Source organism: Xyrauchen texanus, chromosome 46 (assembly GCF_025860055.1).
Source record: "Xyrauchen texanus isolate HMW12.3.18 chromosome 46, RBS_HiC_50CHRs, whole genome shotgun sequence".
Lineage (NCBI taxonomy): Eukaryota > Metazoa > Chordata > Actinopteri > Cypriniformes > Catostomidae > Xyrauchen > Xyrauchen texanus.
Window position 1 is genome coordinate 7,707,408 of NC_068321.1, and position 25,084 is coordinate 7,732,491.

General features: G+C 38.1%; 1 protein-coding gene across 4 annotated transcripts in view; it reads left to right on the top strand.

The window, feature by feature from the left end:
- Nucleotides 1-25,084, top strand: part of LOC127637988 (oxysterol-binding protein-related protein 5-like) — a 62,502-nt gene that overhangs the window by 31,571 nt on the left and 5,847 nt on the right. The window contains exons 2-16 of one of the 4 annotated variants that reach the window (XM_052119344.1): nt 8,158-8,314; nt 11,821-11,894; nt 14,155-14,235; nt 14,837-14,872; nt 14,967-15,068; nt 15,179-15,382; nt 15,471-15,555; nt 15,780-15,942; nt 21,180-21,384; nt 22,007-22,191; nt 22,298-22,379; nt 23,864-23,962; nt 24,180-24,276; nt 24,380-24,478; nt 24,579-24,676. In XM_052119344.1, coding sequence (XP_051975304.1) covers nt 8,179-8,314; nt 11,821-11,894; nt 14,155-14,235; nt 14,837-14,872; nt 14,967-15,068; nt 15,179-15,382; nt 15,471-15,555; nt 15,780-15,942; nt 21,180-21,384; nt 22,007-22,191; nt 22,298-22,379; nt 23,864-23,962; nt 24,180-24,276; nt 24,380-24,478; nt 24,579-24,676 — 1,746 coding nt within the window. In that variant the 5' untranslated portion in view covers nt 8,158-8,178. The remainder of the gene's footprint in view (nt 1-8,157; nt 8,315-11,820; nt 11,895-14,154; nt 14,236-14,836; nt 14,873-14,966; nt 15,069-15,178; nt 15,383-15,470; nt 15,556-15,779; nt 15,943-21,179; nt 21,385-22,006; nt 22,192-22,297; nt 22,380-23,863; nt 23,963-24,179; nt 24,277-24,379; nt 24,479-24,578; nt 24,677-25,084) is intronic. The other 3 variants (XM_052119345.1, XM_052119346.1, XM_052119347.1) reach the window with 3 other exon arrangements.

A 25,084-nucleotide genomic window follows, 5' to 3' on the forward strand; every position in this document is an offset into this window, starting at 1 on the left:
CTGTTCGCTCCCATCTTGTCCAGGCGCCCTGTTGCCGCATCCCAGCCATCTGGCAAGCTCGTTTCTCCTCAACTCCTGCACACACCTCCTCCAGGATCAGGGACCTCCTCTCTTTCCCTTCTACCTTGTCATAGTGAGGAGTTCTTCTGCTGCCCAGGCCAGCTCTCCCATGTGCCACTGAGCCCACCAACACCCTTTGCCGTAGCCTTGACTCTGCGTCGTCCACTGCCACAGTAGCCCTCCACTTCCGCCCTGTCCTGACCTCAATCCCAGCCTGGGCAACCTTTGGATCACTGGAATCCCGATACTGTAAGACCTCCCTGGACCGCGTCACCATGAACTCCTCCTCTCAATATCAGTATTTTTACTATTGAGGTTTAAAATTAGTTGAGTTGCAATTAAAATTGTTCTGTTTTAGCACTCTCATACTCACAGAACTGGCCTATTGGCTTGGTCATTAGGAAACTTAATGGCCAAAGAAAAAGTGCAATTAAATGATTGTGATATTCATTTTGTATCGCCAACAAAATAATAGAGAATACATTGTAAATATTCAATATATCATCCATCCTTAGCGGATGATGCACCTTGGTTCACTCTATGTCTTTATTCTTCAGGCTATTTAAAAAATGCATAACACATTGTGGCCTATGTTCTCCAATAATGTACCATAGAGAATAATAGAACAATAACAGAAATACTGAAAAGTTAAATTTTCTTTAAGTCAACAAAGGTCTAAAAAAAATCACCACAAGTGTTAGTAGAAATTGTATATCAGTTTCTTTTGTTATTTTGTGTCTTATCAGTAAAATTTTGGAATGCACTGATTGCATTGTGTGGAAGGATAATCATCTTGATAGCCACAGTAAAAGTCTGCAAAGTTGACATAGTTGAATGGGAAATTCATATTCAACAAAGTCCAAGCATTACTGTAAATGTAATGGTATTTGGCTTTATTACCTAGACGTTTGCCCTTGAATGCAGTGAACACTGACAGGAATGCTAACAGGAAGGATACGAAATCAGCCATCATTTCTGGGAGAAAAAGAAAGCACACAAGAAACTTTTAGCCCTACAGAAATTAGGCTAGGGTGGTGGAAGGGTGGGGGACCTTTTACGGAAGTCCTTGAAATCCCATTTGTTTGTCTTGACCTACATAAGGCACATTAAAGCCTGTGTGAAATGGTGGGTGTGATGTAGGTTTATGTTGGAAAGACACAACCATAGTAATCTGCTCAAAATAGCGGCGAGATACAGACATACCACCATTAGCTGGGAACTTGTGCAGCACACACCGATGAATAAATAAAACACATAAGACAAAAGCCCTGCCTCACCTATGGCCACAATAGTCCTAGTTTCAAAATGTTGCCTGGTTTCACAAATCTTGGTTTCAGAGTAGGGCTATGTGGTATATTGCCTTTTGTGTTGCACATTGCCTTTTAAGTTGCACTATACAGTATAGTGTAGAAATGTGTTAACCAATACATTTTATGCTATACCATTTTATTATGGTAGATGTATTTGAGCAGGTATTTGGGCAGGACTGCTTTGTGTTATGTTACTGCCCACCCTGAGCTTGTGCTTTTTGTTTTGGTTTAATATACATTATATTATTAGTTATTAAACCTGACTTTGTTTCCAGGCTTCTTAAAGGTATATTTTTGTACACCCTTTAGTCACAGGTTAGTCACAGCCGATAAGGGTTACACTGGCCTCCAAGAACAACATTTGCTTGGTCCCTTTAGTGCTTGTGTCCCTGAATAACACCCAATCAAATCTCTCAAGGAACCATAATTTCTGCTTCTCCAACAAGAAAGTAGGACTGTGCACTGCCAGCTTATGGACGACGGTATAAGCTAACCCTGACTGACCTTGTTGTTGGTCATGGAAACCCACAAGGCAGAACACATCGTTAGTGGAGCTGAGAGCACAGGGGCTATGCTGTCAATCTATTTAAAGACACTGATCAAGTGTTTTTAGACTTTTCCCATGTGAGACTCTGAAAATGCCAACCTGGTCTCCATTAGGTGACATTAAAAAGGCTTTAGAACCTTGACTCAGCTTTAAACTCAAACTTAAAGGTACAGTTTGCCCAAAAATGAAAATTCATTATTTAGTCACTTTAAGGACAAAAAAGACAAAAACATGATTCAACCTCAGTAATAGTTATCGATGTAAAGACTTCTGAATCAATACAGACTGAAGACCAAAGTTCCAACAGACCAAAGTTTTAGTTGTTATTCACTCTTGAGTGAGATCGTTGATCAACTTCCACCAGGAGTGGAAAAATAAAATATGGCATCTATGCTGCAGGTTGGACGTCAGTTATATCAAACCTCATCGGTTCTTGCTTGTCTCGTTACCAAACATAATGACATCAAACCTGCACAATAACTAGCTTTTTGCATCTTGACAGCCTGTCACTATTCACTTTTTTTTTTTTTAACTGTGAAAACAGGATATTCAGCAACAAAAACAAAATGTAAGGCAGGCCTTAATATTATCAATCTGGAATTGATTGGATCAGGAAACCTGAGTGTTAAATTCCAGAATGGAGCCAGGTGGTTGGAGGCGAGGGATTGAAATAGTAAGGTTTCGTGGCCGAAAAATTCTTTTCAGAGGCAGACCAAGTTATTACTTACTTAAATATTACAAAGACATGCATTTTTTAATTTAATAACATGCACCAATGAGTCATGCCAAATAAATCCAGGAACATACATTAATGGAATAGTTCACATAAAAATAACAATTCTGTCATTCTGTTCCACAGACAAAGGAACACCATTCAGTTTGGGAATTACATTGGTGATAAATAGTAAAATAATTGTAATTTTTGGATTAACTATTAATGTAATTTTCATTTCATGTTGACTTTAATGTTGAAGCAGGGGCTTGGTCACCATTTAACTAACCACTAAACCTGTTTGTTCATCTCGAAGTCTTCATCCTTTATTTATGTTTCGCTCTAAATCTACACAGTCCCGTGTGTTTCTTTCTGCTTGAGTGGAAGCTTTGATTGCACTTCATGCAGCTAAAGCCTTGTATGACTGATGGAAATTAGGTCACCATGCGATGCATGTCAAAGACCTTGTCTCGTGAGATTGGCCATGCCTCTGTCTGCTGCTGTAGTGCCAACATTAGTAAATAGGTCATCTGACCAGTCCTTAAGTCTTGTACTAGAAGTTGGATAAAAACCCCATTAAGGGTGGAGATTAGCTGGACCCATTGGGTGTGAAGTCCGTCCAAACACTGGGTGGTTGTCAAACAGCATCATGTCACATAGAAAATGGATATTGGATTGGTGTCAATATGAGGTTAAAATGGGTTTGATTAATGGTGCTATATGTAATATTTTTACTCTATTAAATCATAAAATGACCATAATATGTCATTAGAGAATTAGGAAACATGCTAAACTGAAATACTGGCTTCTCCAATAACAATGCTACAGCCATTAAATTCTACTTTAAAGTTTCCATTCCATTCCGGGCCAGAATTTCTGTTTATGTTTTGGCCAATGTGATCCCGCCCACTGCCCACTCACCAATAGTATTTCAACACAGCCGGGTTGCCAGATTTGAACAAACAACACTACGTGCTGCAACAATGGAAGCCACCAAACTAACTGGATCAGAGATAACAGATTCCACCTGACCTAAAAACCACCATGACCAGAGGCATTGTAAAACAAGGATAAATATTGGAGATGCCTTTGGAAGATGGAGACAGCTTAAAGCCCAGAAATCCTTTAAAATGGATGCTATTTTGGCTAATTTGCATGTCAACATTCTGGCAACCCATATGAGCTTCGAGTCTGGGGCGGGGCAGATAACTCTCCAATATTTTGAATTTGGACTGCAGTACCCATTTCAAACTCTGGTTGTCAATCTTACCTTTAAGGCTACAAATGAGGCAGCTACAGTAGCAGTCCCAAAATTTGCATAAAAATACATCGATATAGTTACAACTTGTGATAGACCAATATATCTGCCCGATTAATCATACAATATTTGGCCATCTTTAGATTATTGGCTTTGGCCTGCCCATAACCGTGCCCACTTGGTTAACAGATGTCAAAGGCCACATCCACAGTTCAGTGTGGACTCAGCCGAAGTTATCCCTAGGGTCAGATCTAATATCAAACACATGATCAATTGATAATTATTTTTTATAAGTTGAGTAAATTTTATGTCAAAATTTTTATTAATTTCATTTTAATACTTTTGTGTATGTCTCAATTCTTATCATTATTGGTGAAGTGTAATTTCTGTGCCTCTATTGGCACAAAATGGTAATACACGTGGCACTTAAATGATGCAATAAACATTAACTAAACTACATAAAATATTACTAAATGTGATGGGTCTCGCACGGACTTAATACAGAAATAATATAATAATAATAACACAGTAAAATCATACTTTTTAAATATAACTTCACAACACTTTACTGTAAAATTACAAGTATTTGTAAATTTAAAAAATATAATAAAAATACATTTAAAAATATATAACTTTTGTCTGCTTATGTTAAGGAAACTGTTAACCAATAAACTTTTTTAACTGGAGAATTTTTACATTCCTTTTCCATTAAAATTACTGATATTTTTTTACCCTCTACAGTTAGTGCTACTATTGTAAAATCATGAAAAATGTTCATAAATGATTTAATATGTCCCTATAACAATATACCTACAAACTTACGATGCCAAAAGGAACAAAACTAAAAATTACAGTAGTGAGACGACCTCCCAGGATCTCCCTATAACTTCATCTTGCACTTTTCAACCGAGATCCATTCAGCTGTCATAGACGTTCTAACTGCGTCAACCCCTCTCTGGATTTAATCTCTGTGCTTGCTTTGTTAAGAAGCATTTAAAGATGTCAGCTGCCAGGAGAAAGAGCTATTTACTTGTAAAATAGTGGGGATCAGTGGGTAGTGTTTTGAAACTGCTCTGTGGTGCCAGAGCTTAAATCAGAGTTTGCCGGGTCACTGGAGGACACTAGGGAGTCTCTGCCCAGTGGTGGCTTGGCATCGCTCTTAGGGTTCTTTTGTTTAGTGTTTCTACTATTCATTTACTCAACTCTGTTTAAATATTACTGGAGTGGGTCATAGTGCAGGAGCATGCAGGGTCAAAAAACTCTCATCAACATCACGATGGCTGCCAGTTATCATTGGATACATCTAAACAATGGTTATATGCATCGGGTATACATAAAACTACTCTTCAGACTTGTCTGGCTAGAACCAAGGGTATTACAAGAAATGAACCACTTGTTTGAGAAAGAGCAGGCTATTATATGAATTATAGCAGTATATTATTTTCCTGGCACTTTCATTAGAAATCAAACTACTGAATCTCTCAAACTCTAGCTCCAACTAATGGGCTGCTCATCTCAATCTAAAATTGAGTGTGGCATTTCGTTAAATTTAAAATTACACTCATTATTGGACATGGCTATTTTGGAATATAGAAAGTGTCATGCCAATAAATGAAATTTTGAAATGCTTTATGAGATCATGAAACACTCTATGGTCCATCAGTCAGGCCTTTATCCCTCACACAAAGAAGTTCACAGGGAAAGATTTTATTTAATGTTAGAGCTACACAGAGGAAGATGTAATTGCACAAAAGTTAATATTTCATAGCTCATGTGACTTTAGTTTTATTTTTCATTTAAAGGAATGGTTTACTACAAAATGAAAAATCTGTGAAACAGAAATGAAGATATTTTACAATTAATGTCCTGACTGTTCTTTTCCATTCCCTGACAGTGAATGGGAATGGGGTGTTTTAGCTCCAAAAATGATGAAAAAAGTGCCATAAAAGTACAATTACAAACTAGGTATGTCCCAATATCGATACTGGTATCAGAATCTGGTCCAATACCGTACTCTTGTACTTGTGCTTGTAAAAATTTGTAACTGAGACAAATACAGACTCATCACAGATTCATTTAATTAAATAGCAGACTTTTGATGGTCCCATAGTGACCAGCTTTTCCGGATTGAGACACTACCATCATAACAACACTGAAACATTTCAAAATAATGGTGGCACAATTCACAGCATATTTTAATGATGTGTCACAACACACTGTGTATACACCTACACCTGCTGTGTATGGGGCTGCATAGCCGCAGACTGCTCAGAGTGCCCATGATGACCCTGTCTACCGTCGTTAGTGCCTACAATGGGCTCGCAAGCATCAGAATTGGACCTTGGAGCAGTGGAAGAAGGTCACCTGGTCCGATGAGTCCCTTATTCTTTTACATCATGTGGAAAACCGTGTACGTGTATGCCGTTTACCTGAGGAAGTGATGGCACCAGGATGCTCTTTGGGAAGATGACAAGCCAGTGGAGGGAGTGTGATGCTCTGGGCAATGTTCTGCTGGAAACCCTGGGCCACCTACCTAAACATTGTTGCAGACCAGGTACTCCGCTTCATGGCAATGGTAATCCATGATAGCAGTGCTCTCTTTTAGCAGGATAATGCGCCCTGCCACACTGCACACATTGTTCGGGAATGGTTTGAGGAACATGACAAGAAAAAAAATTTATATAAAAATTCTCCATTTGCTTTACAACAAATTGTATTGCTACCTAGGAGAAACAATTGAGAAGTGTGTATTTTCTGCACCATTAGAGTCACCAAACGTCAATTCACAAATAATGACTATTACACAAACACTCATCGAATGTGTTTCCATGGCACCACTATGCTAATAACTACCACAACTCAGAATAATCAAAATACTGTGAAACCGCAAACAGTCGTTTACATATTGATATCATATTGAAAAGCCTGTAAGAGCATCAGTATAGTTGTTTACATGTAGCGTGAACTCAGAAAAATCTGTGTGCCAATCATTTGTTTTCTGAAACCATTTATGACCTTACCTCAATAATATATATTTTTTAAATGTCGGCTTATTAACCATAATCGGTGGAAGACTGCATGTAAATGCACTCAGTAATTGGACAATGGCACTAAAAGGCATGTAAACAGAACAAACCGAGCAGCAGGCAGATGCTTGGCCAATTGAATCCCTAATTTCCTGCCTTCCAGCTGTGCCTCTGGCTCTGATTAGTCCATGCAGGGTGGGATTTCTGTATCCTGCAGCACTCTAGTGAGAGAAGGGGAGGCAGAGTGGTTTTTTGTAACAGTGCACCTTATTGACAGCAACTCCCACACCCCCATCAACCCTTCACTGCAGCAGAAAGACTATTTTTAGCTCTGTTTCATAAGAGGGAATGATGCTGGAAACTTGATTCACTTGCTCTGCACATTAAAACCCATGTTGCTTAGATTTCCTGATTTTATTAGTGTTACCTTTAATTTTAAAACTGTACATTTGAAACTTTAACATAAAGAATGCAAATAGTTCATTAAAGAATGCATGCAGTTCTGCTGTTGCGTTCCTATTGCTTTGTTTGTTCTGTCAGCTGCTTTATCCAATGCATCAATTTTTATGTTGCATAAGCAATCTGGAACAGTTTGCATCAAAGTGGGCATAGATACACTTTCCCTTGCTCATTATATGTTACCTCTGTTAAGGACAAGAGCTGCATAACACTGCTGCATTAATGGGTTTTCCATTAATGTGTGTGCGTGCGTGTGTGCGCGCGTGCGTGCGTGCGTGTGTGTGAGCATGTATTTATCACTTTGTGGGGACCAAATTTCCCCATAAGGATAGAAAACATGACATTTTTGACGTTGTGGGGACACTTTCCCCATGAGGAAAACAGCTTATAAATCATACTAACAATGTTTTATTGAAAATGTAAAAATGCAGAAAGTTTTCTGTGAGGGTTAGGTTTAGGAGTAGGGTTATGGGATATAATATAAAGTTTGTACAGTATAAAAACCATTATGTGTATGGAAGTCCCCATAAAACATGGAAACCCAACATGTGTGTGTGTGTGTGTGTGTGTGTGTGTGTGTGTGTGTGTGTGGCGTGTGTGTACTTGCCCACTTGAAAACAAAAAAAGTGAGCTAAAGCTGATAAAACCTCCCTTTTTTAACGTATCCCATGTCCTTAACTGAAAAATTATTAATAAAGCATATAAAAAATGTTTTTTTCTTATAAGTTTTTTCTTTTATGCTGCTAAATAGGCTACCATATTAAAATTCCTCTTTTCTCTTCCAGGGTTAAAGACTGGCTGATGCAATGAAAGAAGAGAACTTGTACCGCAGGCGGTTCTCTCTCTGTCCCACAGCCACCTCTCCTCCAAAGATCGACCCACGTGTGTTGACCCGCAACCTGTCCTATGGAGGAGACAATGAACTGTACCCACTTAGCCCAGGTATCCATTCTATTCTGAGATCTGCCAAAACCACTAGTTCATTACAGCAGAAAAGTCACAAGTTATGCTTGCCAATGCAAAACTCCTCAACACAATGCCAGGGCATTGCTATGCGGTTACTAAAGTGTTCTTTTTATCCATTGTGAATACAAATTCTTGTGAAACATGTTAGACAATGGGATCATTAGAGATACTTAAGGCATACAAAATAGGCAAAAAAGTCACAACAACCACCTAGTAACCAACCATAACACCTTACCAACGCCAAGAAACTATTTAGAACACCTTAGCAATAACATACCAACACGCTAACAGCCACTAAGAACTAGAAACCGAATAGCAACACTCTGGCAGCTACCTAGAACATGGTAGTAATGCCATCCCTTCAATCAAATCCAAAATTTGCAATTTTGCCGCTCATTATTTTTACATACAAATGAGCTTTTGATTCGCTGCCTTTGGCAACAATGGACAATTTGCCACAAGTTTGCCACAAAGCTTATTTGCATGTGAAAATTATCAGTGGTGAATTTGTGGCAAGTTTGTGGCAAATATGCCATGAACTCTCGATTTTTGTTAGGGTGAAACGCCATAGCATCCACACAGCAACTTGCTAACAACCACTCAATACACCTTAGCTACCGCATTGCAACATGCTAACAACCAATCAGAACACCTTAGCAACCACATAGCCACTTTCTTACAACAGCTCAATACACTTTAGCAGCTGCACAGAAAAAACGATCCAAATCCGATACTGTGTGGTAGTCATGTTCGTTCCTGTCAAGCTCCAAAAATGGAATAAAATAACCATAAAAACATAATTGAAGTAGTTCATATGGCTCGTGCATTTTATTCAAAGCCACTTGAAGAAGCGAATTAAACTACTGTGAAGTTGCTAACAAGCAGACACATACAGGACTTCCTGGAGAGTGCAGAATGTCAAAATAAAAGCCAGAGGGTTTTAAAGTTAAAGATGCACAGTTGAAATATATTACTGTTGTATTTAAAATTCTATGTCAATAATAATAATAATGTATTGTTTTATTATTATTATTATTATTATTATTATTATTGTTTACAAATTATAACAATATTTAAGTTTAATGGGTTCCAAAAACTAACTATGTATGTAAAGTGAACTGATGTCTTACAACTAAATTGAACAAAAAAGCGATCTTAACCCTTTAAAGTCCAGTTACAAATTGAATGTTTTTTGCAAAAAAAAAAAAACTGCCTTCTTTTCTACTGAACACTTAGACTGGAATTACTGTTAATTTTGCTGCAACATCTATTAAACTAGTATCTAGTAAACTAGTTAACAGTAATGTTCTACTTAATAGTTTGTACATTTATATTGAAATAATGTGTAGTTAAAGGTTTCTTTACATATAATTAACATCACTCTGTGAAGTATAGATATTCTAAACTGGTATCAGATCGGCGTCGGCCAATATTGAGATTTCAGATATCGGAATCGGATCGGAAGATAAAAGGTATCGGTGCATCCCTACTTAGCAGTCACACCTTAACAACTGCATAGTAACCTGCTAACAATCAATCAGAACTCTGAAAAATCTAGAGTTATAAAAAAACTTGCCGCAAATCTCCATTCATTATTTTTCACATGCAAATGAGCTTGCGATTTGCCGCAAATGTTTGTCAGAAGTTTGCAGCTCTTTACCAGTAGTAATTAACATGAAGCAAACCTTTGGTGTCAATGAAGAGTTTGCCACAAAGGTCATTTTCATGTGAAAATAATAAGTGGCAAATTTGCAGCACGTTTGTGGCAAGCTTGCAGCACAGAACTCTCGGTTTTTGTAAGGCATGCTAACAGCCACTCAGTACTCCTTTGCAACCGCTTACCAATGTGCTAACAATCACTCAGTACACCTTAGCAGCTGCATAGCAACATGTTATTGGTGCTTTCCAGACAACTCTGGATTTTCAAACCTCCTTGAAAGTAATGACAGGAACAGCACTCGAAGTTGGACATTTGACTTGTGAGGACATATCAAAATAAGGGTGCTTTCACACTAGCACTTTTGGTGCACACCCGGGGTCAAATGACTTCAAAGTTTGGTTCGTTTGGATAATGTGAACGCTTTTTTTCTAACTCGAGTGCACACTTGGGAAACACATCTGAGTCCGCTTGAAAAGGTGGTCTGAGATACGGTTCATGTGAACTCTGGTACAGTTTGCTGCTGATATGAACGCAATTGTACCAAATTGCAGAAGTGTACCATTTGTGATGACGTATAATTTGCAGGCTCATGATCGCAATTATTATGGTATAATGCATTTCTCCTTCCTGCTTGTGTCCAAATACACCGCATTCAGAGAGCAGCTCAAATACTTCACATCTCTTGCAATGCATCCGTGGGCTCACAGCATACAAATGCTTATATTCATAACATCATTGCACATTCATTGCATCTGTGGGAGACAAACACAACTTTGTTCTGTGCATGGCAAGTTTTCATGGTAAATCCAAAGAGACAAACTTAAATGCTTCATTTAACTCAGTGACGTCTTCTTCGGTTGCTACCTAATTAGAGTGGTAAACAGCTGCCGCTTGTACTCACGACCCATATAAAATGATGTGAACATACACCAACGCAGGCAGCAGGAGGGGGAGGAAAGAAACTCCGGTTCAGTCCAAGCAATCGAGTAGATCAATCAAACCTGCAGCAAGAACATTTATTTGATGTTATTTCCAAGATGGTGGCAACCAATCACCTTAATGCGAAGCTAGGTTTTGTGAAACATAAAAATGAGTATTTTCACTGCATGAAATGTATGAACATACAGAAGAAATATGTTTTCAACTGTTTTTCTCGTTAAATAGCTAATAGCTAGCTAGCATCTGTAGGAATGTGCGTTATACGTGTAACATTATGTGATTGACTAGATGGATTGAGGTTGGAAGTGGGAATTTTCAACTCTGGTATTCCCATCTCTGACTTCATCTGGAACTCGGCAGAACAACCACTTGGAACAGCTTAGCAAACGCATAGAAATGTGCTAACAACCACTCAATACATCTTCTGAACCTCTTAACAATGTGCTAACAACCACTCAATACACCATAGCAGCTACTTAGCAACATGCTAACATCCACTCGGAACAGCTGAGCAACGTAGATAGCATAGCATAGCAATGTACTAACAACCACTCAATTCACATTCGCTTAGCAGCATGCTAACAATTACTCAGAACACCTTAGCAGCCACAAAGCAACACAGGCAAGATACACATATTTTTCTTCAGAAAGTAAAGTCAGTTTTGATTTTGTGTTGTCTTTAACTGACTATGTATTGATGTTTTCTGATATACTAATGTAATTTTTCACAATCAGCAAAAATTTTGTTTTATGTAGCATTAAATGTATCCATTTTCCGCTTTGCAGTTAAAATCATTAAGTGTATTCTTCTTGATATTAATGAGTCGTTTGTGTTCTCGTGTGGGTGTGTGTGCGCATGCATGTTCATGTGTGTGTTCTGCAGGTAATGAATCAGAGCAGAACGGTTTGCCCTTACTGAGAGACAAGGTCAGCCCAGCCCGGTCTCCCAGCAGCATGGTGCGTTAATGTGCTGGTTGACTACTTGCATGGAAGATGATGCATAATAATGTAGATGGATAGGAAAATACCCTGTACTTGCTTGTTTAAGTACATTTTAATTACACATCTGTTGTTTCAGCCTAGCTATGCTGCTAAATCAAAGATTAAAGAACCTATTACTAGACCTTTTCAAATGAGGAAGTGAAATGACCTGCAATTAATGCATGTCAAGGCTCATCCAGTCAGTCTCTCTTATCCGTTTTGCTGTCAAAACAGTTTTTGATGCACTGAAAGCTTTTAGTAAATCAGACTTCATCATGTATCAGGCCCTTTTAAATGCAGATGCTCATATTATGTGTTTTTAATAAGCGAATATACAGTAAAAGTCTGTCATTCATTCGCTCATATGAGACATAAAACTAAAATATACAGGGATCTAGTTAGGTATCAGCTGTGTGTTTTCGGATCCAGTCTGCTTTTTTTTAACTGTTGCCCTATGTACAGTACATATACAGACGGATGCCTTTAATGTTTACAACTGAATAGCAATGTGCTAACAACCACTCCGAACACCTTAGCAACTGCACTGCATGGACAACGGTCCAAATTTATTTGTGGATCTTTTCAACAAAATCTCTTTTACAAGGTAAGTCAATCCACTTGGCAGCCATTTTTGGAACATTCTTGGGCAGACTTGGCGGCTTTTTTTCTATGTAAACAGGCATCATGAAATTACAGCTCCTATCTACTTGAATGGGGAAAGATCGAAATCTCCAAAATGGTTGGTAAAGATTACGATAAAAGTACATATTTCAAACAAGCAGTTAAATCGAACAACACTGTGTGGCTTCACTCGAGGATTCCGGCTTCCCTGGGCCTCAGCACTTGAGCGGGACAGTGGCCTGGCATCCTGGCCCATCAACCGTAACAGGTGCTCCAACTCACGCCAGGGGTGTGGGTCCCAAAACACATCTAACTCACCTGGTGCGTTGTGGGACCCGCACCCCTGGCGTGAGTTGGAGCACCTGTCACCGTGCGGGTCCCACGACGCATCTAACTCGCACCAAACTCTCCCCTCTCCATTCCTGGACCTGTAAAGCCGCCACCAGGTAGAGACCGGGCTCCCGAGAAAAACCACACTCTGTGATTAAAGGTAGCGGTGATGAGGCTCTTCACTGGGATCACGTGAGCCCCATAACAGCAGGCGGGGTGACGATGATCCACGGGAAGGGTGTGTTGTTCTGTCACAACTGGTATAATAAATTGTGTTTCTTTACCTCAGATTATGCTAAAAACGCAATTATACTGTCTTGTTTAGCTAATGCGCATGCGTGTTCAGGAGTTGATAGACATGTGATTTCTGTACCTAAAAGGTGATAGCAACCTGTAAGGCGGGTTGACCGTAGGCTGCTATTGGGAGTTCCAATTTCTCCCATACATTTTAATAAATGTGGTCCATCTCTGCTAACTAGTCTCAAGCAGGAAATGTTCATGGAACAATGACATCACTTGACATCACCAACAAACAGTCCTTGAAATGGTCTTTAAGCCTGTCATTCATTCGCACATAGGAGACATGAAACTATACTATCCCAGGATCTAAAGCATTATTTATGAATGACATCATGTCCGCAAAAAAGATTTTAGCATAACGGTAGCATTTTTAACATATTTTTTGTATGTTGGAGGCTAATTTGGGTCTGAGAGGATGTCTGTCTTCTCCATTCTCTGGTCTGATCTTCAACTGACACCCACAGCTGACCAAACATACCTACTACATTTAGCCTGGTGCCTTTTGCAGTTCGCGTGAAAGAGGTGTTGTTTGACGGAGCTCCATTTGCAGTGTAATGTTATTATTATGCTGGAACTTCAAAGTCAAAATGAAACAGCCGTTGCAACCCATTTTACTTCTGTAACGCGACATGTATCCGGATAAAACAGGAAATCTGAGAAACAAAATGCAGAGACTTAAATTTATCCAATTCCATCAAGAATTGATTGGATTGTGAAAAATATTATGTGGTTGGATGAGAGGGTTGTAAAATAAGAGGGCTTGGTGACTACATATGAAAAGAATAGTCGTTTCAGAGGAAAAGCAAGTTATTCTATTTTGCCGAAAGATTAAAAAGACAAATATTTAAAAAGTAAACGTGTATTTAAAAAGTAAATACGGTCATGTTGATTTTACATGAAGTCTACTTAAACAAGGTTAAGAAAGGGTAAGATATCTTGGTTTTTAAAGCAAACTTTTATCATCGTTTACACTTTTCTCCTTCAGTCGGAATCCAGGATGTTTATCGGTGTGGAGAAAGAGTCTTCCTCACCCACGGAGAAGCTGGCAAGAAAAGAATCACTTAAGGTATGATGTACTTCCCACTACAGGCAGAGTTCCTGACCCAGTTTTGCGAAACAGATGCTTATTCTTGGTTGTGGACAACAATGTCAAGCCGGCAGGTGGATGGCACAGAATGTGTGTATATGGGCACTTGTAGTAGTAGAGGAAAAAAAATTGTGTTGTTGTTTTGTGGCTCTTTTATATAAGTGTATAGTGCCCTCTGCTGGTTAGCAAGGCTTATATTTTGACATTTTGCAAGTCTTGCAAATCTACTGTGGGATGCAAAAGTCTCAGAGCTTAACCTGATAATAAAAGTAATAACATTTAGACAAATATAAGGACAATTAATATTTCAGATTCAATATTGCAATATTTCAGTGCCCCTAGCTAATGTTTTAAAGGGATAGTTCACCCAATATAATAAGATTTAAATGGTTATCTGTTTCTCACCCACACTTAAATAATTTCTGAAGACATTAATTTAAACACTGGAGTTATATGGATTGTTGTTATGCTACCTTTTTGTGCATTTCTGAGCTTCAAAGTTTTGACCCTGTTGACTTGAATTCTATTGACCCGCAGAGCTGAGATATTCTTTCTAAAAATCTCTGTTTGTAATCTGCAGAAAAAAGAAAGTCATACACATTTGGGATGGCATCAGGTTAAGTAAATTATAGACAATTTTAATTTTGGGGTGGACTATCTCTTTAAAAACACACATATAGTTATGCAATAATGCTTGATTTACATCCCAGGTTCAGAAAATGAATTATCGACAGGAAAAGAAGAGGGTTGCGAAAGAGCTCTTCAGTGCCCTTAAGGATCCAAGTGTGGTTATAATGTCCAACTGGCTTAAGGTACCATAAACACCATTGGCAAACCTAATTGTTTTTCATTGTAACCATAATCAGTCATTTCCCAATAGCTAACAACCATTAAGATGGGTTTCTGGGATTTTCTTTGTCAGATTCGAGGGACACTGAAGAGTTGGACAAAACTGTGGTGCGTCCTGAGGCCTGGCATTCTTGTGATATATAAGACCCCTGGTTCAGATCACTGGGTGGGGACAATCCTTCTCAACACCTGCAAACTCATCGAAAGACCCTCGAAGAAAGATGGTTTCTGCTTCAAAGTCTACCATCCGCTGGACAAGTCTATATGGGGCATGAAGGTTAGACTTCAGTGTCTCATAAACACTTTGTGCTCTTTGGTTGCGCTTACATGAGTAGATTGATTGGTACTTTTACTTGTATTGTCAGGGTCCTAAAGGAGAAACGGTAGGCTCCATCACACAACCTTTGCCTAGTAATTACCTGATCTTCAGGGCAGCATCTGAATCTGATGGTGAGCAAGTGTGTTCATACATTTATTTTTTTTCTGTTGTTTTTTCTAAGCATTTGTGAATTGGTCATATAGTAGGGAAAATATCAGATTTCATGCATGCATAAATAAGTTGTTGACAGTGTTCCTCAGTCAAAAGAAGAATTTTGCATTTAAATTGAGATTTTGTATGAACCTGACTGCAACCTAAAGTAGCTGATTGTGAAATTTCTTTCCGGCTGCTCCAGGCCGCTGTTGGATGGATGCTCTGGAACTGGCTCTCAGCTGCTCCAGTTTGTCCAAGGTGACGGCAAAGAGCTGCAGGGACGTAGATCTGAGCAGCTCTTCAGAGTCCTCACACATACTGCAGCTACTGCAGTCTGCTGCTCTCATGGATCCGGACCTGTTACAGTGAGTATTTATGATATATACCTCGTTGATCTCTCTACAGTCTATTAATGCTTAAACCATTTAAAATTATAGCCACAAGACATTATATTATTCTATATATGTTAACATGAGTTATGTGTGATACAGTCACTGACTAACATTATCTATGTAAAATGATATTTAGTACTGGGATTACAGTTTTTTTTTGCTTCCATGGAACACAAAAGGAAACATTTGACATATTGATTTTGACATATAATGAATGTGAATAGTGGCATTTGGCTGTCAAGCTCTAAAAAGAAAAGAAAAACAGAATGAAAGTTGAGGATAGGACACGTGCAGTCTTTTTTGGATCTTTGCAGCCCGGAGTCACTATTCACTGACTTTATATGGCCAAAAAAAATGTCCTTTTATGTAACACACGACAAATTCTTATGGGTTTAGAGTGACTTTGGGTGACGTTTTGGGGTAAACCGTTCCTTTAATGCCTTGAAAAATTTGCAAGCAGTGTTTTAAAACCAAAACAATTCACATCAATGCTGTATTTTTTAGTAAAAATAGACAAAGTCTATAAATGGCAAATTATCGCAAAATATTTCTTGGTTCTCACGGTCATGGAAAACTTGGAAATATCAGATACATTTTAGATTTTGTATTCCAAGCCTGGAAAAGTCATGAAAATGTATTTAAGAAATACATTTCTATAGTGAATATACATTTTTCGAGTTTTACTGTTTACTCTCAAATATGTAATGATGTAAGATATTGCTCCAGTGTAGAGCTTTGGTAGAGTAAAACGTTCTTGCAAGACATACTGTAGCAATGTTCGATTTGTGAGTGATTTGTTCTTTTGAGTCTGATCTTTTTTTCAATGAATTAGTTGAAATGGTTCACAAATCGGTCTAAATGATTCATAGGTCTCAGACCTTTGTGAAAAAATCAATTTCCAGTAATCGTAAATGTCCGGAAAGGTCATGGAAATGTCTTGGAAATTATATTTCAGACTTTTGGGATATTTTGTCTGTGAAGTTCATTGTTAAAAAATATTGTCTACAAGCTTTTCATGCTGGACTTATTTTGAATTGACCCTAAGACTCCCTGTAGTCTTTAATATTTTTTACCAGCCCACAAAAACAGCTTGGCTATTGTGTATTTCCAACCCACGGTACGGGCCTACAAAAAGATTAGGGTCTTGTACTGTTCTTAAAAAAACTCCAACATCTATCCTCCTGGGACCCGAGCTGTGTGCATTTTCATTTCTCTTTTTGATTTATTACTAGTAGCACCTAATAAAGACTTTTATTCTAGAGTAAATCGTTTTCCTAAAAAACACATTTGACAGGATGAGATTTATCCTTTGGATCTTCCCCCTCAATTTGGCAATTTGGTGGACCTAGCCATCTGAGTCGATCAACACCTGACTCAGCATTGTGATCATTGTCGACACAACTCTTCACCCTCTCGGTGACCTGATCTTCACCCACGACCCACTACTGCTACCAGATCACCTGACTACGATTTTAGCTTTGATGGATTCTGGTGCCGAAGGGAATTTCATTGACACAGACTTGGCTTCCAAATAGCGGCTCCCCAGGGTCCAATAAGATGAGCCAGTCAGTGTCCACGCACTTAGTGGCATGGCCCTGTCAGTCATCACCCATTCCATTAAACCAATCACCTTTGTCTCCGGTAACCACTCTGAACAGTTCTTCTATCTCATCCGATCCCCATTGACCCCAATTGTGCTGGGACATCCCTGGCTGGTAATGCACAACACACACATAGACCGGGCAACCAACACAGTCCTTGCTTGGAGCTCTTTTTGTTCTTCACATTGCTGTCTCCTCTGTCCAGTCTTGTGTTTCATTGCAGGATGAGCCGGCGTATTTGTCTGGAGTACTGTTGGCATATCACAGCTTGGGGAGGTGTTCTGCCAGTCCCGCGTCATGACCCTCCCTCCTCATCGCCCGTACGACTGTGCTATATAATTGCTTTGTTGCACCTCTCTTCCTCGAGGACAGCTGTATTCACTCTCAGCTCCCGAGAGGGAGGCCATGAACAGGTATATAAATGATTATTTAGCAGCCAGTCTCCCGCCCTTCCTCTTTGCCCACATGGGTGGGGTTCTTCTTCGTGGAGAAGAAGGATGGCTCGCTTAGACCCTGCATAGATTATCAGGGGCTGAATGACATCACAGTGAAGAACCATTATCCTTTGCCATTGATGTCTTCAGCCTTCAAACTCTTGCAGGGGGTGTCTGTCTTTACGAAGATGGACTGACGCAATGCTTATCACCTGGTCCATATCAGGAAGGGGGATGAGTGGAAGATGGCATTTAAAACTCATAGGGGCACTTTGAATATTTGTTCATGCCTTTCGGATTGGTCAACGCCCCTGCTGTCTTCCAGGGGCTCATGAATGACATGCTAAAAGACATGGTCGATAATTTTATTTTCGTTTATCTTGACGCTATTCTGATTTTCTCGCATCCATGGCCTCCCGGGCGACGTGGTTTTTAAACATGATTATTAGAGACCACATCACTATGAAAAAGGGCAAATCCAAGCATTTAAGGGGATTTCGAAATTCCCGTCTGACTATTTTAAAGTCCATTTTGGGGTTAAGGATGTATTATCACCCTAAACAAGCAGATATTGCAGCTTTTCATACTTCCATTTCAACTTATGGACAGTTTTGCCGCTTCTTTTGGTGATCGTTGTGCTGCACTGATAGACTGAACACCGGGGCAGGTGAATGCTCTGACATCATTATCCACATATATCTTCTCCCTCTTAACAAATATTATGCAGAACAAACAAAATTAAATATGATTGTCACTAGAGTGTAAAATGGAACTATCGTATCCGGAGGTCGGAGACGGTGAAACGGGGGTGTTTTCGCCAGTCAATCATTGATGCTCTATGACAGTTTTGGCATACTAACACTTCCAGTGGCTTCACCTCCTACAGGCACTTTACCGTTGTGTCAACAATCCAGTTCTACATATATATCAGTGGATATTATAGTTCGAAAATATGGATGAATATTGTCAATGATGGTTGCTTTTATGTCATCTTTAGAGGCTGCTGTTAGACTGTTATACCAAACCTTTTCAACTGTAGAATCATCCAGCACCGGCCACAGAGGATCACGGAGAAATAATATATATATATATATATATATATATATATATTATTTTTTTCAATATCAACATAGATTTTTGCCATAACCGATAGACCCAAAATGCAACTATCGTCACCGATTAATCGGTAAAACTGATATATCGGTCTACCTCTGCTAGATATGGCTTGACGCTCATATTCAAATTTCCAGACTGAAAGTCATAACCTGGAATGACTGGTAACAACTAAAACTTAATTTTATATATACTTTACCATTTAAACTTGTGATTTAAATAATAGTTTAGAGATTCCATTCAGTAAATTAGAAATAATATATTGATAATATTGTGACCTACAATGCCATCACTCAAAATCAATATCCCAAACACATATATAACCATGACATGATATTTTGATGAATCATTTTACATTTAATAATTAATTTGTTTACCTTCTCCACAGTAGAATCAAATCAAATTCAAAGAGTAAAAGATGGCAGTTTTATGTATTTGAGAGACTGACCCAAAGTATTTGCCAGTGGTATTTCCTTCAGATGGCAATCATTTCTTGCTGAAGTCATGCCCCTTTTCCACCCCTTCACAAATGACCTTGAATAATTCAGCCACTCTGACGCTCCCAGCCAATCAGCTCTGCCCAAATGGTTTACGTGAGAGGCGGAGGAGCAGGAAGAGATGAGAATGTGAACCCAACATCACCATCAGCACACAAACAGACTCGTAAATGCGTATGCACCGTTTGAAAGGCTGCTGAACAGGAAAAACAGCTTTGGAAAACAGGTTACCTCAGAGCTTTCCTGTAAAAAAATAGAAAAAAAGAACAATCAAGCGTGAAACCATAAGGGAAGAGCACAAGCTGTGTTTCAACAGTATACAAACATCTTGTTTTCATTGTTTTGTTATTGACTTATACAATCATTGGAGTTTCAGGAATATAATTTCCTGCCAAGGTAAGGATACATTTTGCTAGGGTTGCTTGGGTATTTCAGTTGATATCCGGTTTCAAAGGACATATTTTACTGAGAACATCATGATTTGCTGTGATATCTGTGTGTGGTATGAAGGGGAAATTTCAGGATATAACTCTCTAATCCTGCTTTTTCCTGGGACAGAAAGAACTGATGTTGCTTTATGATTATAGCTTAAGGTCAGATTATTAATGTGAGACTGAGACTGAGCCTTTATGTCGTCAGACGCTTAATATTTTTCTTTCGAAATTCATTGCCTAAAGCATCAATGCAATTATATACAGATATATATACAATTTCTTATTTGAAATTATGAAAAATAATGACTGCCTTGTGACCATGGTGATGCTCATGTCATTCAAATTACTTGGGAAGATGACTAAACCATGTGTTTAGTTGCTTTGGCAACTGATCTAAGCAGGGTTTGAACGTGAACATAATAACAAATCTCTTTGAGGCAGAGAAACAAGGTTTGTGTGAAATAAATATTTCAAAAGTGAGGGGAATTAAAAATGTTTACACAACACACAAATAAAGAGAAAATCAGTTTTTAAGTCATTATTTTGTTTTTGTTTTTCGGTAAAAATATCTAAAAATCCTTAAAGGGATAGTTCACCCAAAAATGACTCTTATCATGCCATCCCAGAGGTGTGACTTTCTTTCTTCAGCTGAACACAAACAAATATTTTTAGAAGAACATCCCAGCTCAGTAGGTCAATACAATGTAAGCCAACAGGGTCCTGAAATGTTATGCTCCAAAAAGCACATAAAGGGCAGCATAAAAATAATCCACACAACTCCAGTGGTTTAATCCATGTCTTCTGAAGAAATATGATAAGTGTGGGTGAGAAACAGATTGATATTTATGTTATTGTTTTCTATAAAAAGTAATTTTCTGAAAGGAATAGTTCCCCTCTAAAAGAAAGAAAATCTGTTAAAACTTACCCTCATGTCGATCCAAACCCGTATGAATTGGAATCTTACATACAAGTTGCATGGAGTACTTATGTGTTCTGCATAAGAAAGAATAGGAAGAATCTTCCGTTAAGAAAATACATTTTTCCTGAAAAAATTAATACACAAATTTAATTTTGTATGATTTTTGACCATATATGAACTATATGGTTAATGTTTTCTTTGTGTTATCAAAGATTGAATGACTCTATGTTGGAAAACAACCATATGGAGAATGACGCAAATTCCAACAAATCGGAGCGGGAGGCGCATGAAGATTCTGACAATGCGGCCAATGAGAACGGAGGCAGACTGACGGAGGAGAGTGATATGGACCAATCAGATGACGTGTGCCTTCAGGCAACAGCGTTTGTTGAGGAAGCCCATGAGGAGATGGGAGAGGTGAAAGATTTAATAGCGCTTTATCACATTCTCTGAAGGTTTAAATGAACTGCAATGTCTTATTTGGACACAGTTAATAAATCTTTTTCCTAAATATTTAATTTCACTTATGCAGTGCGGTAAAACTAATAGTTTATAAGGCCATCTTTTACCAAGCCAATTCCCAATAAATGTTCCACTTTAAGAAAATAAGTAGTACTTTTACCAAATAAGTCAACATGAAATAACTTACATATTCAGACTTATTTCTGAGTGAAACAGGATATCCAGTGAGGGATTTTATCCAATGGGAATTAAATAGATTATAGAAAGTGAGAGTTATACCACAATAGAGCCATAAAGGTTTTACACTACTTAGTACAGAACTAAGAAAGTAAATAGGGTTATTAAAATAGTATTTTATATAATGTTGCATGTGCAGCATCCACAGCAATAGGTATCAGTATAGAGTCCAAGAGCACTGTGGCAGTGAACAGTCCAACATAGACAAAAATAGTTATACGTAGTTAGACGTATACGTAGTTTACCTTTAATTTGAACACACCACAACAAATGTATATGTAAAAGAATGCATAAAGTCTTTAAGAATAACATTGGTTCTGTTTTACTGCTGTTATCCCAGGCTGGTGAGGTGTCCCAGGTTGAGACCGTTTCAGAAGAGAACAAAGGGTTAATCTGGACTCTACTAAAGCAGTTGAGGCCTGGGATGGACCTGTCCAAAGTGGTCCTTCCAACTTTTATCCTGGAGCCACGTTCCTTTCTGGACAAGCTGTCAGATTACTACTACCATGCTGACCTGCTATCACAGTAAGTGCCTCATTAGCATCACTACTTGAAACAGCCATCAAGATCAGCATGTTTAGGTTTCATTGGGTTTATTGATGAAGACTTAATTATAATTGTTTGGTTTCAGGGCTGTGACGGAGGAGAACCCATACTGTAGGATGAAGCAGGTCTTGCGCTGGTATCTCTCAGGCTTCTACAAGAAACCAAAGGCAAGTTTTCTGAAGTATTTGGATTGGATTTAAAGATTTATTTTAAATCCAGGACATTAATAACATGAAAAATTACTATTACAATTTGAAAAAAATCTTTCAAAACTTAATAAACGAGTTCACATCAAAAAATCCTTCACGTGCATCAATGACAGCTTTGCAGATCCTTGACATTCTAGATGTCAGTTTGTCCAGATACTCCGGTGACATTTCACCCCACACTTCCTGTAGCACTTGACATAGATGTGGCTGCACTTCTCACACACCTTACAGTCTAACTGATCCCACAAATGCTCAATGGGGTTAAGATCCATAACACTTTCTTAGCCCACTCCAACCGTTTCAAAAGTGGCTTTTTCTTTGCAATTCTTCCCATAATCCCTGCACCCCTGAGTCTTCTCTTTACTGTTGTACATGAAACTGGTGTTGAGCAGGTAGAATTCAATGAAGCTGTCAGCTGAGGACATGTGAGGTGTCTATTTCTCAAACTAGAGACTCTGATGTACTTATCCTCTTGTTTAGTTGTATATCTGACCTTCCACATCTCTTTCTGTCCTTGTTAGAGCCAGTTGTCCTTTATCTTTGAAGACTGTAGTGTACACCTTTATATGAAATATTTTGTTTTTTGCAATTTCAAGCATTGTAAGCCTTCATTTCTCAAAACAATGATTGACTGATGAGTTTCTAGAGAAAGTGTTTTTTTTTTGTTGCCATTTTTTACTTAAAATTGGCCTTAAGACATGCCAGTCTGTTGCATGATAGTGGCTATGATAGTGATTTGTTTTTAATTATCAACCAATTCTAACTGATGCTTCCCCAATTCAGGGTTCCCACGGTCATGAATATATCAGAAAAATTGTGTTTTCCAGACCTGAAAAAAGACTAAAAACACTTACTTCACTAATTTAAAAACTGTAATGATGTGATGTTGGTTTTATCATCTCATCCATTCATTTCCTATGTGGGATCCAATTATGTGAGTTTTTTTTGTCACACTACCACACCACCAGAATCCAGCCCAATTGTTTTGTTTATTAGACAGCAAATGTAGAAAAACTCACCAAACCTCATGCCACTGAGTTGAAGAAAACTTTAAAGGGGGTCACTTTTGATCCCAACACTACATAAGTGTTAACACAAAAGACTGGAATGGTCATGAGAAAAGTCATGGGAATTATCATCTAAAAAGAGTGAGAACCCTGAAGAATATCACAAATCATTTTTTATTTTTTTTTGGACAAAATCGAATCTACAGTTTGTTAGCCAGCTAAATAATTTCCCCTCAGTTGTTTATTTAAATAGGCAGAATTTAAGATCATTCTTAGATAAGACGGGGTCTTAAAAGTAAAAGTAAACCTTAAAAGTAAATTATTTACAAGAAATACAGGTGATCAAACTGGTAAACCACAAATGAATTATACATTAAAGAAACTTTGGCATAGGACTTATATCGACACTAATTGTGTGTTGTGTGTTTGTTTTAGGGTCTTAAGAAACCATACAACCCCATTCTTGGAGAGATGTTCCGATGCTGCTGGCTACATCCACAAACAGACAGTTGCACATTTTACATAGCAGAACAGGTGAACCTCTAGTATCACACTCAGTTATCTCTGATGTAATTGCATAAACCTGTTCTAATCTGGTCTTACTACTATTTAGATTTATCTTCTCAAACCAGTACACTTAACATGGCAAGGCATTTTCTGTTCATGCATTTCAAATATGACCATTGCTTTTTTCTGTGACATATGGAAAAAACTGCTCTGTGTTGATTAGCTGTTAACTTTGAACTTTTAGGTTTCTCATCACCCGCCCATTTCAGCCTTTTATATTAGCAATAAGAAGGATGGATTCTGCATTAGTGGAAGCATTCTGGCCAAATCAAAATTTTATGGTAAATCACTGTTTTAGCATGTACAATACACATACAGTTACTAAGCAATTTTGGTATGATATCTGTATGGTTTTGATAATAATTTTAGTTTAACTTCCTACAGGGAACTCTCTGTCTGCCATACTGGATGGAAAGGCCAGACTTTTGTTTCTAAGTCGAGATGAAGAATATGTCATTACAATGCCGTACGCTCACTGTAAAGGTGATGAACTTCACTTATAGTATCTGCTTAAATGGGTTATATGATAATTGTGTCTTAATGTTAAAGTGAAACAATAATAAACATACCGTCTCTCCAACAGGTATTCTGTATGGTACGATGACACTGGAGCTTGGTGGGAAAATCACAATTGAGTGTGAAAAAACTCAATATTTTACAGAACTTGAATTTAAACTGAAGGTACTTTCAGGGTTGCAAAATTAAAGCTGAAGTGTGTAATGTTTTAGACTCAGTAAGTTTTTTCTCATTTAAAAAGTTTTACTTCTAAAGAAATGAATAGTTATTTTGAAACATGTGTAAAATTATGACCTCTCGTGTGAGATGAAGAGTTCAGTCATATCAGTAACATTATAAAAGCTGTTTTATTCTACATGGAGAGGGTCTCCTCATGGGGGCTGCCATTTTAGAATCACGTGACCAGCCGAATAAATCTCACTTAATCTCATTAACCGTCCTGTTATTTGACACTTTCAGTCATTGATTAAAGTAATCATGGCTAACTGGGAATTCTTAATTTCAACAATGGCATCTGAAATTGAAAACTATTGATTTTAAATGATGCTGCATCCAAGCCACTAGTTGTCAGTA